Source organism: Phoenix dactylifera, unplaced genomic scaffold (genome assembly GCF_009389715.1).
Source record: "Phoenix dactylifera cultivar Barhee BC4 unplaced genomic scaffold, palm_55x_up_171113_PBpolish2nd_filt_p 000563F, whole genome shotgun sequence".
NCBI lineage: Eukaryota > Viridiplantae > Streptophyta > Magnoliopsida > Arecales > Arecaceae > Phoenix > Phoenix dactylifera.
In genome coordinates, this window is record NW_024067968.1 from 251,112 (window position 1) to 267,628 (window position 16,517).

The 16,517-nt window shown below is 36.2% G+C and overlaps 1 protein-coding gene and 1 non-coding gene across 4 annotated transcripts in view; one reads left to right on the top strand and one right to left on the bottom strand.

Moving 5' to 3' along the window:
• The first annotated feature begins 232 nt into the window (after positions 1-232).
• The window catches only part of LOC103720924, a 34,608-nt gene continuing 18,323 nt past the window's right edge, over positions 233-16,517 (top strand). For all 3 annotated transcript variants that reach the window (XM_039119502.1, XM_039119503.1, XM_017846124.3), the window contains exons 1-8: positions 233-466; positions 2,003-2,136; positions 2,298-2,382; positions 2,942-2,995; positions 3,932-4,023; positions 4,121-4,224; positions 7,004-7,067; positions 8,540-8,945. In XM_039119502.1, the coding sequence (XP_038975430.1) occupies positions 428-466; positions 2,003-2,136; positions 2,298-2,382; positions 2,942-2,995; positions 3,932-4,023; positions 4,121-4,224; positions 7,004-7,067; positions 8,540-8,945 (978 nt within the window). In that variant the 5' untranslated portion in view covers positions 233-427. The remainder of the gene's footprint in view (positions 467-2,002; positions 2,137-2,297; positions 2,383-2,941; positions 2,996-3,931; positions 4,024-4,120; positions 4,225-7,003; positions 7,068-8,539; positions 8,946-16,517) is intronic.
• TRNAT-CGU lies at positions 1,850-1,921 on the bottom strand. The gene has a single exon. It is a non-coding gene; the product is annotated as a tRNA-Thr (tRNA).

Genomic DNA, 16,517 nt, shown 5'->3' on the forward strand with positions numbered 1-16,517 from the left:
CAAAATAGCTGCTCATGGAGGCATCTCAAGTGGAGTTGCTAACCTTTTTTTTTTTTTTTGGTGCTGGACGTGTCGTTCCTTGGTTGGCTGCCTCGTCCGGTTGTCACTTGCCACGGGGCCGTCGTGACCATGACCATCACAATCAGAAACATCTTTGGATCAACACCACGCGTCCTCATAAATTCTCTCTCTCTCTCTCTCAATTTAAAACTAAATCCAAACCGCTCCAAACTCCTGCCCCACCACCCTCTGTTTCTTTTCCCTTTCTCCGGATACCTCAAAGCAATCCATCCCTCCAACCTTCTTTCCCCTTCCACGCTTCTTTATAATACTAAAGCCAAGAGGAAAACATCAATAGTATCACATCTAAGTCTCTCGCCCCTACTCTTCTTCTTCCTCCTCCTCCTCCTCCTCCTCATCTTCAACCATGTTCGTGAGGAAGCTTGTGGAGAAGGCCTCCAAAAAGGTAAAATTTTTCCATTCCTCCAAACTTCTCTTCCCCTCGTCTCACCCATCGTTATCTTTCTTCATTTCTTCCTACTTTTTTTATTTCTCGGAATGGTTTAGTTATGGAGATAAAAGAAGGGGAAAAAGTACGATCTTTTGCTACAATTCTCAGTAATGATGATTAGATTTCGCAATCCAACAGAGTCGGATACTCTAAATTGTGATCTCTTGATCCTTTCAATTGTATCCGATCTCCAAGAGACCTGAACTGTGATCTAAGGAGATAGATCTTGGCCCTGGAGATCTCTCGTATCTCGATATCGCGGCATTGGAGATATTTAATAAATTAATATTAGATAGAGAAACGGCGTGTAACGCCGCGCTACCAGACGTCGTGGTCTCGTTAATATGGATGCAGTTTTGTGTTATTCCATTTTATGATATGCTTTGAATTGTTGAGGTCAGCCGGTTAACTTGTTTAGATTTAGATATATCCGTCGTATGAGGTGTACGAGTTTTTTTTTTAATATGTATTTTATTAGTTTAACTGGCAGCTGGGTTTCGAGTCCTCCAACCAACGGTGATAGCCGGTGAGTGGGTCCAGTGGAGCAAACTTAGTTGAGTGCCGACCAAAACCTTTCCACATGGTGGTCAAGGACAGGATCTAGTTATTGTTTGTTTCCCTTCAGCTTGGTTTGGACGGCAGAGGGGTCGCCAGGGAGTTGAAATGATGTAGGTGCTTAGAAGCCTACACGTGTACCTGATTGGCACACTATGTACCATGATGCCATCATATATATGACATCCATGATAGCTGCCTTTAGGGAAAGGCAATGCTTATAAAATTAACATGGGCCCAGATGAAGAATCCCAAGAAAACAGGTTTAGTATTTGTCTGGGGGGTTGTTTGTGAGGTGGGGTGTAGGCAAATTAAAAGATTAGTTTTCTTATTACTCTCAATTGACTTTATGCTACTTCAATATATTTCTTCTAGGATATAGATAGACTTGATACGAAGCTTCATGTTCCATGTCTTTGAATTCACCCTTCTTTTTGCCTCCCTTAGAGTACGGGACTTTGATTAAAAGAACGTAGAGTTGTTTGAGAGTGAGCGCGTCGAATTGCATGTGGATTGGGAGTTGCATGGTTTGAAATATGTGGATGTGATAGTTTTCAGATGTATGGCCATTTGGAAGTTAATATCAGATGGCAAAATGCCAAGCAACGCAATGCCTTGGCACGGTGTGATAATAAATCGAAATGTTGATTTATTTTTTTTCTCACTACTTGTTAGTTAGTGTGAGAATGTGTCAGTTCTATTAGAACATCAAATGAAATAATGAAAAAAAATATCAAACAGATATGGAACGAAACTATGTAAAATTTTATTTTAAACTAACAAAGCTCCCGGCGAGGATCGAACTCGCGACCTTTCGCTTACGAAGCGAACGCACTACCACCATGCTACGGAAGCTGAATGGTCGTTCCATATACTTTATTTTATTTATTGTTGTTTCTACTGTTTATTTTCTCCCCATCTCCTTGCTTCCATCAGCACATCGGAGGCGGCATCAACGGTATACGAGAGGAGGACGTGAACCCCCGCCTCATCTTCCACTATGGCGTCCCCGCCGGAGCCTCCTCCATGGCTTACGACCCCATTCAACACATTCTCGCTATCTCCACCAGGTAATCCCCTTTTTTTCTTACTAATTTCTTCAGCCACAGTTTTTTTTTAATGAATAAAGAAACTCTTAATATATCGCATTTCATTTGATGCCCGTCGACTAGCCTTTCTGAGAAAACTGACTGCTAGTTTGCTGTGTAATTTGTGTGGTTTATGGTGTCAGAAATGGACAGATCAAGTTATTTGGGAAGGACAACACCCAAGCTCTGCTTCAGTCCCAGGAAGCTGTCCCCAGCAAGTTCTTGCAGGTTCGTCCACTTCCATCTCGCTTTGGTACTTCGGTTTCTTAATGGTTTTCAACAATATGCTGTAATTTTGGAGTTTCTTTTGTTGCTGATGACTTTAAAATATAATTGAATTGGTCTGTTAACTGTTAGCATAGAATTAGATACTTGAAATTTAGCGGACTTAAATATTTTAGAATCATAAGCATAATGCATTTTTGAAGAACAGAAATATTTTATTCTTCTGGAGACAAGCTATTGGTTTTTTGAGTTGTTCATATAAAGTATATTCTTTCAATAGAATACCGAAAATATATAGTCTGTTTAAACATACTGCATGTCATTGTTTGCGTTTCTGTTAAGTTAAAAGAATATAGTTTCTGACATGTTGACTAGTTGTAAGTGCAGGAAGAAAATGAGCTGCATGTAATTTGACAACTAATTTCTGGACCATTATGTATTCTGTTTGTTAACAATGTCAGCTAGCACTTCTATAATTCTATTATGGATTTGTTCAAGATGATTCCTTTTAAAATGTTGCCATTTTTTCATTTGGAGCTATAATTGTTTTTTTTTATTGCAGTTTATGGAGAATCAAGGCATCCTTTTGAATGTGACTGTTCAAAATCACATCGAGGCAAGTTCTTTTGACAAACAAATTATTTACATCATTTATTTTGATATTTAGGCTATTTCTTTGGCTTATGAATTATAATGCGAGCTAGAAGGACTGCTTTTTGGTTAAAGTTCTAAGTTCTAACTGCATACAGTTTTTCTAAGCACATGTAAGCGCCTTGTTGAGATTACGGTGGTTATTCACCACCACTTAAGGTTTTAAATTTCTAGAAACCACATGGTTATATAGCCAAAGGGAATATACTATGCCTAAAATCATCCGAAGCTTTTTTTGCTTTTGATTGAAAGTGCAGAGTCCCCAAGGGGCCTGCATTAACGTTGCCATCCTAAGGAAATTGGACTTAAGTCCTTAAACCGAACCTGAGAACTCTTTGCTTGGAGAGGAAGGTACAACCAGCTGTGCTAACAGATGTTGGTTCCTTCAATTTGTATTATATGCATACTAAATACTACAATACTGATAAATAGGATTATACATGCCAGAGTTATATTTGAACGTGGACCAAATGATGTATTTATCAATTAGAGTTACTAAATGGGTTTTCTTTGCAACCTCCCCTAATAATTTGTCTCATGATGTGGATCCCCAGGGTCTGGAGAACGTGAATAATCTTCCATGTGTTTGTCTAAGCTTGTATTATCTCATTATAGTTACTTTATTCTCCTAATTATTGATTTTTTTTCCTAATTACTTTCTGCTGAGTTAATTGGTTCATACATAGGATAAATCTCAAAATTAGCATTCTCCATGTTAAGCTTTGGGCAGCCACTGCAGATCTTTATGTTTTCCAGTATGTTATAAGGTGCAGCATAAATTTTGGTGTTTCTTTTTTTATTGCATACCAGGTTCATAGTTTCTTCGCAAAAATGAGGTGTTCCAATTAGTAGGTTCTGTCATTGATGTAAATCCCTTGTAAATACAAAATCATTTTTTCAGGTGTGGGACATTGATAAGAAACAATTGTGTAATATGCATATTTTCAATGAGGAAATTACTGCATTTTCTGTTGTGCAACAAAGTTTCTTTATGTAAGTATTCTCCAGCTTTACACATTATCTGGTTTGCTTCTAAAAGTAATACTTCCAATTATTATAATGGCTAAATTTGGTTCTGTACTTCACCTAGATATGTTGGGGATTGCGTTGGAAATATATCTGTTTTGAAGCTGGACCATACTCTAAATCATCTAGTTTACATGCAGTATAGAATTCCTTTCTCAAAGTCCCATGGTGAGATATTTTCCCACATTCTGTTTTTGTTCATTTCTTTAGTTGTGGATTGTTGCACTTAACGTTTTTTTTTCCTTTGCTTTCTAAGAGTTGAACATACATATTACACTTGTACACCAATACATGCCTTCATGCATATGTTATATGGTTTTTTTTTTTTTAGAACAGAAAAGAAATGTTACCATAACAATATGAAAATCTCATTGAATAAAAAAACTAGCAGTAAAAAGTGTATGAATTCTTAGAATGCTTAGCATTTCCAGAAGCAATGAAGCTTGAGTCCTTATGAATTATGCTTTTTAGGTAATTATATATTTCATAGAAGATAATTTTTGAACTATATTTATGAGCACACCAGGAATTTCATAGTGGTAAGTGGTAACAAACCTTTATTCTGTTCATATGAGACCCTGTTGTTTACATGTTACATGTAACATGTATATGATCTTTTGAAGTGCTGATATTGGATAGCTGCCTTCTGCATGCATAAAATATGCAAATGATGTGCTGCTAGTTGATATGCCTTGGGTTAAGTGAATATCAAATTGATTTTTATAAAAAGGAAGGTACGGAGTTTAATAAATGAAAATGAATTAACCTAAAATTACCTAAAATTTAAGTAAACTTGCGATCCCCAAACTAAATTATTTTCTTTATGTTGATTATATTATTGTTTGATTATATTCATTAATAACTAGGAAAAGCTGACGTTCTTGTCTCTGATAGGATCAATAAAATGTGAGTGAACTGGACATATATTACTTTATTGTAGTGTTACAAAAGTTGGATTTGTGGAGGATTTGTACTTCACTGACATAATGTAACTACAACTGTACAACACTAATGAGGATTCTTGGATGAAGCATATGCTATGGAAATTGCAAAGAGAACGAGATTATAGGAAGAAACCCTCGTATAGGGTGAGGCACATATAGACATTTTTATAACATCGTTGCCTCATATATTGCGGGTGTTGATGGTAAGTGATGGCTCCGAGGCTTAACAACAGAGCAAGGTTGTAAATGGATTGGATCTTGGGGAGACCCAATCTGAACTGAGACAGGTTAGACATACATGCATGCAACTGGTGGCCCAAATTCTTACAGGTCCACCTAGGGGCAAACAAAAGGTAAATCTGTTTAACCATGTTAAGAGGATTTTTAAGAAAGATAGGGTCAAAAAAAGTTTCTCAAATTTCTTGAGAATTTGAAGAATCATGTGTGATGGCAGAACACCAGAAAAATAAACTAAAATCATTTAAAAATATTTGTAAGAAAATTGTTGAAGAATCTAGAACAATTAAATGCTCAAGCTCCAAACTTGCAAACTTAGAAAGGTTTGCATTATAATCACGTACATAAGAATACTTTTAGGAATAGCATCAGAAGGTGTATCGAGAGTCTTAAACAAGTTTAAGATGGTTATAAATGGCTTTGGTACCCTTTATGTATAAGTAAAAAGGTCAGAAAAGAGTAGAGACTAGAGAGTGTGTGGATGGAAATAGTGTTATTCATTTGGAAGTCACTTTGTATTTGGAGGCCTAATTGGAGAATAAGATTTATGCAGCCAACCTCAAATTGATGGGATAAGGTCATTGATTAATATTTTTTTAGTGTGCATAAAAATGCACCTTATATTGATTTCCTTGAAAAATTTATTTGTCAAGTTCTATGTATTGGTTTATATAGCATGTGGACTACTGATGAACTTAACTTCCTTTTTTAACAAGGACAACAAAATGTTGACAAGGCCATGGGTTAACTTTGTTTTCTTTAAAAGAAATCTTTACCAGTTAGCTGTTTCTTGTTTAGCTAGTATTGTATTTGTTCAATATCATGACTTTGCTTTCATGGATCCATTTCAATGTTCAGTTGTAATAGGACTTTGTACAACCGGGCAAAGGAATTTTCTGTAAACATTTAGCAAGATTTTTTTCCCACTTATTATCTGGTCATGCTTTTTTTATACAATATCTCAATTAAGAGAACGATCTTCTGCCAAGTATGGATATCCTGGCATTTTAGCTTCAGGATTGAGTAGGTTACTTCCTGGTGATCAGTTTATTATTTTTTGTGCAGTTCCTCTCGTTATTTTCACATTGCCTATGAAAATATCTTTTCAAATTTTCCCTTAAAATTTATCTTCTGCTTTCTTATATGTTCGTATTTCATTCTCTTCCTGTTAAGTCAACTTCTGTACCTGCTACGTCCAAAGCAGGAATTTTATTTTTTTTGAAAATGTAGTACAATGCATGGGAACTTTTATCTTGGGAACCTATTTATTTGCTTGTTGACTTTAATGGATGAAATTGAGGGATCTTCAGTTGCACATGGTAGCCTAAATGTCCTCAGTTTAAGTATGCAGATACATGCGGTTGATCTTTGATGAAATTACTCTGCATTTAGACTTTGGAAATGTTGAATATCAATTGTCTTCAGCTAATTTGTGGTTTCACCAACATGGATATAATGACTTATTTTGCTCTGATCTTGAAATAGTTTGTACTTTCATGGGAGTAATTTGCATTGCATTGTGTCATTTGCATGATTTGGCAATTATTGAAGCACAGTGTGCTGACACAGCATTTGTACAGAAAATGCCACAGATGTTGTCGTAACATCAGGTTATGATGGCATAAACCTTAAATCACCACTATTCTTGGTTGTTGTAACATGTCTGGAAAAAGAAATGATTTGTTATCCAAAGTGCTCTCTTTAGTCTACTGTATTAAGGCCATTTTACTAAATGATTTGAAAAGCTATTCTATCCGGTATGGCAGCTGAGGCAGCCAAGGAGACTGCAGTCACATGTACATTACAACAGCCAATGGCAGAAAGCAAGAGGTCAGTTCTCATAATGCTCTCTCTCTCTCTCTAAATTCTAGTGCCAATTTAATCTGCTGGAAGGCTCAGCAATTTCGTCTTCTATGAATTTGTACAAACTTCCTTTTAGGTTGTTAGGGATTTTAACCTCTCAAAGAACATGCCAGGTCATGTCAAATTTTTACATATATTTTATGGGAGAGAGAGTTGTTGACAGTGGGTATGATTACTGGGTGTTGTCATTTGGTTAGTCCAAATTTCACGTCAACAAGGAGATGACATCATAGGAAGAAGTGCATTGAAAGCTTGGCTACATGGACTTGAGTATGTGTTTCAGTCACGTGTGTATGTCTTATTAGATCCTTCAAATGTCTAAGAATTTCTTTTCACATATCCATACGCAGGTGTTATTCCAATATCCATGTTCAAGTGTTCAGTGTGGGTACAATTATGATGGTGTGTGTATAGTTTTTTGGGTCTAGATTAAAGCAGGTGTTCAAGTGGTCTCATGTTAGAATTCCTATGCTGCATCAGGGTATCTCAATTAATGGACTGAGGCCTAGGGCAATTCAGGTGAATGATGGTAGGAGATGTTGGTTCTCTACAAGCCATGGATATGTCATGGAATTATTCTCCATGATTAGAAGATCACTAGCATCAAAATAAATCATGTGGCTTAACTATAGTGAAATCTTATAATTTAAATTGACTCCCTGAAAAGTGGAAAATTCTTTAAATTGCCGATCATCTTAGCAATCAGTTTCTCCCCCAGAATCCATTAGACTTGTTTTATTAATAGTGCAATGAGAAATACTTTCTACATTGTTGTGTTTCTTTATGTTGCTAGTCAGTTATTGTTCTCTTGCAAACTAAATGCTCTTTTATGTTGCCATTAACGTGCATGGTAGTGTATATGTGTTCCATTTTGTTTGTAGAAAAATTGTTGAATGCATTCAAGGGACCAACTAGGAACTAACATAAATGTTGTTTAGCATCTAATGCCATTACACTGATTTCTGTGAGTCTCGCAAGTAAAGCATCATTTAAGCTGTTGCAATAATTTATATGAAAAAAGGATAAATATCTCCTTAACTTTTTAAGTTCATTGTTTTTATCTTGCCAATACCCATTTTAGGTCAGGAATATGATGTGTGACTTGGAGAATATATACCTAGTATTTAGATGGGTTTAATGCTGCAAAAGTTTCACCTATTAATTGCCAAGTGAGGATGGCATTATTCTACAAACTTAAGGTTTTATTATATAAACAAGAACCAAGCCTTGTTTATACAAAAGAAGCTGTATATTTTTCTGTCACTATCCAATATGGTAGTTACATTTTTTTTAACACCTTATTTTGGGGTGATGAAGTTTTTGATTTACGGTCCTAACATTCCTCTAAACTTCTCCTGACAGTTAGTTGTAGTATTATCAGGATGCATAAGAACTTCTTGCTATGTCTAAACTCTTTTACAACATTCTTTGCAAAGCAGGGTTCTTATTATTTTTAGAGATGGAGTTATGAGCTTATGGGGTATACAAGAAAGTAAAGTTGTATTCACTGCTGGTGGAAATGTGCAACATAAATCACTCTATGAACCAAAAAGTGTAGTTTCAGCATGCTGGGCATGTGCCATTGGAAGTAAAGTTGTTGTTGGATATGATAGTGGAGAAATATTTCTTTGGGCCATACCACTGATTTCAGCTGAGAAAGCTACCCCAGTGACAAACAGAAAAGAGTCATATGCTGCTCCAAGTGTTCCGCTTTTCAAGCTCAACCTTGGATATAAGATGGACAAGGTCCCTATAGTTTCTTTAAGGTGGTTTGCTGGTGACGGAAGGGCAGGTCGATTATATGTTAATGGGTTCTCTGATCATGGATCTTCTCATTCATTTCAGGTCTGAAGCTTCTAATCATGATATGATTTATGCCTGTTCTTATTTGTTCAATCGATTTGCATCAAATTGTTCGTTTGTATAATAATGTTAACGATATATGACATATAAGAAGTATTGACGTACTCAAAATTTAGCAAGTTTTCCCTTAGCATTTTCTTTTCTTCAAAATATCACAAGCCGGTTGAACATTACTTTCAATACGTAGATTCAAAAGATATTCTCTATTCCTTGATTTGGTGCAGATTTCTTTATTACAAAATTTCCACCTTAGAGTTTAGAGATATTTTGGGTGTTCAATGGTGCTTCTACTCTTTCATAACACCTTTCATGGACTTCCATGGAAGTGCTTTGAAGAGAATTGGTACTTCATATATGTATCATTCATACTTAACATGTTCAAGTAAGTATAGGCCAAATAAGATTTATAAAGCAAACTATAAATAGGTAGGCATAAGGGTAGGTACATGCAGATATATATCCTCAAGCAGAGGAAATGTAGGGAAAAATTTTCAATTGTTGAACAATGAAATGCAGATAATTTGTAGTGCAAATTTTATTCTCATAATAACAACATGGGCAATGTTACCTAACAAGGTTAGTAGAATAACTGGAAGATGTTTTTCCTTCGATAAGGGAGAACTCAAGCCACTGTAGAAATTTGAAAGGACATCAGGTTGAAGTGTTTGAACTTTGAAGTCTTTTGGCATATTAGATTTAAAGCCAAAATTGTTGAATAGATTTTTGGGACCTTTTTAGCATATTTGCAGCAAACTTTCTGGACCAATGGTTTCCCACTGAAACATAGAAACCTGAGTATATAACTGTATTGGCCCTTTTGGGTATATATAGGTAGTTTCTGTAGTTGCCAAAAAGAATCTAAATCTGTATATTATTTCCTATTTTATTTGTTCCATTTTTTAACATTTATGTTTATACCTTAATTAATCTTCCATTATATGGATATTAAAAGATATGTAGTTTACTTATTGTTCATATTACATTTTTTTTTCCTTCAATATAACACCCTTCAAAAATATTTTTAAAAGGTGATCCATAAAATTTTATTTCACAGAATAGTCTTCCTCCCATCATGATGTCAAGGAGGTTGGGAGGCGAAAAAGTGTGACGAGAGCTGCAAGCCTAGCAAGTTACAATTTTTCATTTCAATTTTTAATTCAATATCCGCTTTGAGAAAGAGGACTTCGGTTTTAACCTAAAGTCTACGATTCTTCTATGCTATACCTAGTTCCATCATCCATCTTATGCCATCTACGAAACTCAAGTCAATAACAATACACAAAAGTCCAGTTTCAAAATCTAGCTTGTGAATTAGGACTTCAAATTCTGGTTTTTATAAAAAAAGAATGAAAGTCCTTTCATAAATTGGTTTTTAAAATCAATTTTAACATGGGTTAGATCATTTTAACCAAACACTTGACTCCAAGAGCTTAAGTTGTTAGGGAATGAGTTGGTAATATATATCAAGCTTAACACTCCCTGTTGCTTGGAGCTTGACGTTGCACATGGAGATTGAAATGCGGGCAAGATGACCACCAGTTATTAAACAAATCATTGACATGGAAGATTAGAACTCTTAACCTCTAGCAGCTTGAGCTCTTATACCATATTAACCAATCTTTTGACCCTAAAAACTTAAGTTGTTAGGGAATGAATCATTAATGTATATCATGCTTAATAAATTAAAACTATTAAGCATAGATAATTCAAGAATAATTTATTTATAAAGATATTGATAATATGTTAATATTTTTGTAGGGGTGGCAATTGGGTCGGGTTGGACTAGATACATGCCCGGTCCGATACAGGATAGAACAAAGTCTATCAACTTGTGCCCGACTTATTTATTAAAGGGGCAAAAATCCAAATCCGAACCTGACCATTTTACTAGATAGGTAATCTAATTCAATCAACAACGGGTTGAAATAAGTTAAACAGGTTAAACGGTTAAGCATTGCCACCTTTATTTTTTTGTATATATAAATATGTGCAGTTCAAAATGTGCCAAATTTATTATAAATTTCATCTTTTAATTTAGAGACAAACTATCAAATAAATGATTAGGAAAAATTATAGTTTCACCCTCTCGATTTTGCTTGAGTTTCCCTCAGACCCCTCTAGTTTAAAAAAATTTACTTGGCTCCCTCAAGTTAGATCCAATGTCATCCTTTGATGCATTAGCCATTCGACATTGTTAGAACACTATTCTAAATGACATAAATGCCCTTTCTCTCAACCTTTGCACAAAGCCCTTTACCAAAATCAAGGTTCACCGTCTCGGTACCGGACCCCGTATCGGTGCCACACTAGCACTATGTCGGTATGGTATAAGGTCTTTTCGGTATACCGAGCGCTGGTACGCCATCCATACTAAGTACCGAACTGGTACGGTAAAGTACTAGTGCCGAACCGGTACGGTAAGGTATGCTCTGTACTACTCGATTTAGGCCGGTACGACGAACCATGACCAAAATTGTTCCACTCTAATCCCTCAATTCTAGCCTTTCCTCTTGAGCAGTCCAATGAACTAACTAGAAGTCTTCTTTATCAGAGTTGATCATTTCATCTTTCGGATATTTTTCAAGGAGAATTACATGCTTAAGGCCTAGCCTGCTCTAAATGAAGAATAAACACACAGCTAACAGCACCTGCATCTATAAGTTCCTCCATGGGCTTTGCATCGTCCTTGACAAGCTCGATGGCCTTGAGCTCCCCATCACCGTCGATGTCATGTAGGAGTGCATCGACTTCCTCCATTCCCTCGGCCTCACGTTAGAGGACATCAACAATTGCAACCTTGTCCTTGATTGTAGTGTCAAGAAGAACATGATCCCCATTCTCGATTATTTGGGGTAGGGCATCTGCAAGGCAACCATCATGGAGTGGTACCCACAAGTCCTCCATGTGCATGGTGGTCAATCTCACACCCATGGTGAAGTACTTGTAGGGTTAGAGATCAAACTTGGTGATGAACCTCGGGTCCTTGAGCAATACTCAAAGTTGCTTGACTTCAAATTGGAGGGGATCATGAGCACAGCAGTGGCCTATCTGATTGAAATTGGAGTTGCAAGAAGAGAATTAGGAGATATTCTCACTTAGTATGTGGAGATACTCGACATGAGTTGGGAGAGTGATCAAGCATTCTTGAGAGCTTGGGCTTATTGAGACTGGCTATGGTGAGATTCATTGAGAAAAGGCCTAAAATTCTTGACTTTGGCTTGGAGGACCAAGTGAAAGCCAATGTTAAGGCTCTGCTAGTGGTTGATGTTTTGAAGGAGGCATTAGCTTCTTCATAGTGCAGTATTCAGACATCATGGGTTGAACTGAAGGCTAAGCTTGTCTCACAGCAAAGCTTGCTTTCGGTGGGTCATGATGATTCAGAAAAGTCATTGAGAAAAAGCCTCAAGGTATTAGTCTTTGCTGCTCTACTATGTTGAAGCACATTGATTTCCTCAAAGGCTGAGCTTTTAGCTTAAGCAAGTGAGCCAAATGGTTGTTGGCTTCCTTCTATTGCCATTGGAGCCCTTTTCTAGTGAAATGGAACACACCTTTTGCACCGCTATGTTTATGTACCACCTCTCCTGGAGCAGGTTCAGATTGATGGGCTCCCTGTACTCCAGTTATATCACAACCAGATATTTTGTTATTCTGAAAACTTCCACTGCTCCAAGGTTCTGCTTGTCCACTCCAACCATCAACGAATTTATAGCTGGATACAGCATTCCTAACATTCATTTGTAGGAATATCTTTTAAAACTATAGCTCTATCAAGCAACCCAAATCTAGCAAAAGCAGTAACCAAGGCTCTACCGACATAGAGTTCACTCGAAAATTGGGACTTGGACACTCCTTGCAAGCATTTGGTCAAGAAGGCATGCTTCGAATGAGGAGGGTATGTCACGGATATCAAAATGCCAAAGGCATACGCATTGGGTCTTGAATCAAATCCAGCATTGCACATCTTAAATAAGCTTAAAGGCAACTATAACATCGCCTTTTTGAGAGTGCATAGAATGATGCAATTCCATGTTGTCAAATTCTTGATTCATGATTGGTATAGTATCAAACACTTGCTGAGCATAATATTCAGAATTCAAACAATTTCCATCCATTGATATCAGTGCATTAAACACCACTATATCCAATGTGAATGGGTTTTAGAAATTACCCCATGGATTTATATATTAGCCTCCGAGATGGGTTGTCTGGTCACCAATGGCGCTGCATCCTCAACTTTGGTGACCTCCTCTTCCTCTCCCTAGTGGGCCGCTGCTTGGCAGAGCTTCCACCACCCACCCAACACCTGAATCCCCAATATGGCCCTCACTACTCATCATCCCTTATCTCCTAGATGAACCTCTTCGACCCCTTCCCAAACTTGTACTCTACCCCTGCACAGCAAGTATGAACTCGTCTTCACAACTTGGTTGAATACTAGTTGACTGGGAATTAGAATGGGATCTGGTTCATCAGCTTGCCGAAGATGATGATGCTGTACATCTACTACTTCAAGGTATTGGAACTGTTCGGTGTGGAGGCCTCCTTCTCCTACTTGGTTGTGGCATGGGAGGTGGGTAGAGATCTCTGAGAATCTTATGCGAGACCTTACTGTTGGTCCTTAAAAGTCATCACATGATAGGCACACGATGCAATTTTTGGAATCCATGTTAATGGAGATGGATGGAAGGATGAGTTTGGGTCAACCAAGTAACTTGACAGCCCTAATTAAAAATTTTTGTATGGAGGGGCCGGTGGGTAACTCAAGCAAAGTCGAAGGGGCAAAGTATAATTTTCTTTAAAGTTTATTGAAAACTAGAATTTGTATAAAAGGTCATTGGCATTGGTTTTATTTATGGGAAGCTACTTATATCAATAAAAAAAGAAAACGAAAATAGATGGCATTGCAAATGTTAATCTATACTTGCTGAATTAATTGATTCAAGGTTTAAAATACTAGACCTAATGGATACTATACAAACATGTATAGTACCATATAGACACATGATACGTTTGTTGGTGCTGGCATAATAGAATCGAGATATCATACCATTATAGACACGTGATACAAACATGTATAGTACCATATAGACACATGATACGTTTGTTTACCGCGATATGGCTAGAATGGAGTATGGATCATTATGTGCTAGTACATCAAAATTTCTTAGAAACCAGTATGAAAAGCATATTTGGCTTGGTACAGACCTATATTGATCTATACCGAGGCATACCAAAGTGTACCGAGATATGTACCAACCCGTATTAAGATAAAAAGTGAGAAAAAATGGCTCTAGAGCTGTTTTAGTATGGGGTACGTACCGTATTGTACCAACCCATATCGTATCGAACTAATAATGTACCAATATGGTACCTAGTACCGAGATTGAGGACTTTAGTCTGGTTGAAGTTCATTTTTTTAAAATGGATATAAAAACTAGTTTATTGAAGTGGGATTTTAATCCTATCTTAGAAAATGACTTTTCTATGGTATCATTAGCTTCTCTACCAAAAATGTGGTATCATTGGCTTTGTCTTTGTAATATAGATGGAGTTGTGCAGGAGCTAGGTATGAAGTATGAAAGGAGCCTGTGATACAGATCAGTCCAATTGAAGCAATACAATAGTTTATTTTCCAAACTGAGCTTTAGGTTAAAACCAAAGTCTTAGAAAAATAATGCACCTGATTGTTAGTTCCAGTTACATTTTTTGGTGCTGCAAACCTACTTGACATTGACGTGTTGAGGAAGACATTTGTTCTCTTAAATAAAACCTTAGGGACCACTTCTGGTTAAATAAAATTATGGTGGTTTCTAGTTTGAAAAAACACCCTAATATATACAATTAATAACTTACCTCAAATGCCTTTTTTCATATATACATGTATTTAGGTATTTTTGTATGCTTTTTCAAAACTGATAACTCAGTTTTATGTTTTCTTGTACTGTACTTTGATACGGTATTCTTCTGATGTTGTGATGTTTTGCTCAAACTATCTGAAATAAAATAAAACATCCAAAAATGCTTTTCAGCCTAATGATTAGCTGGAACATGCTGCAAAAATGAAATATTAGATCTTCAGGTGACACCATCATACTCAAAGAGTCATTGCACAATGTTTTGATCAAATTTACACCAACCTCGATAAAAGGGCGTATGGGTCCGTCAAACTAATGACCCAGAGGTCCAAATGTTTTCGGTTAAACCCTGAATTGCAGATTTTCACTACGGATACAGTGGTAAAAGTCTATATTCTAATACCTTTAACTATGCCTCTTATCTAAACCATCTTAGTACATCTCAAAGTATTATAGGAAGAACACAAAATGAACCAAGATATGTGATACCATTTTAGCAGTCCTGACTTGATACTTTGGCACAATTTATTTTTCATAAATATATGAAGCCCCCTATTTTGAATCATGCTTCTGCATTACCTGACTTGTTATTTGTTTGTTTGGTTGGTTGTGTAAATCTCACAACTCTACTCTAATTTTTCAATTTAAAATATATTAAAATTCAGTTTTATTCATTCTGTTGGACTGGATTTCTATCATATCTATTGCAAGTTTGTGACAGAAATTTCAATAAGATCTTCTGGAGGGTGAGGAAGTAATGGAATTTTGAAAGTCGTTTTACGATATATAGGATGGAACAGAGCAATTTTGCTATTAAATTTGATATTACAAGAGGTACAGAAATTGCTTCTTTTAGTTTTTTACGAGCTACACTTTAGCTTCTCATGGGTAAGAATCCATCAAGTTTGTCGTAATTATTATCATCATATCACTAGTATGTTACTAGTCTCACCACTCAAGTATTCCTTTTTCTGTTATAAATATCTATCTTTTACCATAAACTTGTAAATGAATCATTTCAGCCCAAAAGCTGATAGGCAATGGGACAATGATGCATATCATGCCTAACACCCTCCATCACATGTGGCTTGGACCAAGCATGTGGAGGCTTAAGCTAATCAAGACAACAATTAAAACAAATAAAGATGACAACCAGGTGAATTATATAAATACCTGACCTGGAGTGGATTTGAACTCATGATCTCTAGCGACCTGAACTCTGCTACCACGTTAGATTAAGCAGAAAGGAATTGGTCAACAATGTATATCAGACTTAACACAACTTATGAAGAATATTCAGTATTTTGTTTATGCAGAAATTGTAGTTGCATTTTATGGATATTCATTTCCATAGCATAACATTATATATTTTTAGCATAGTTTGGATTTTTAGTTATGTAATGGTGGAATAGCAATGGTTCCTGCTACTGTGCTTTACTATCAGAATATAAATCAGAGAATATTGACCATTATACTAGATGCTATGACATATTGTTGGCTTGCTTAGACATTGTTACTTTAATAGAATATTTCTAATCTACAGTCGATCATGTTTTATTATACAAATCTAATAAACAGTGAGTAGGCTAATGACTTCTGGAGTTCTGGTTATTTTGTATGCCATTACAGGATTGGCAACATCTGCCTGCTGTCATTACCTTGTCCTTTTACCCCAAATTTAGTGTTTGTGTTCATTTCT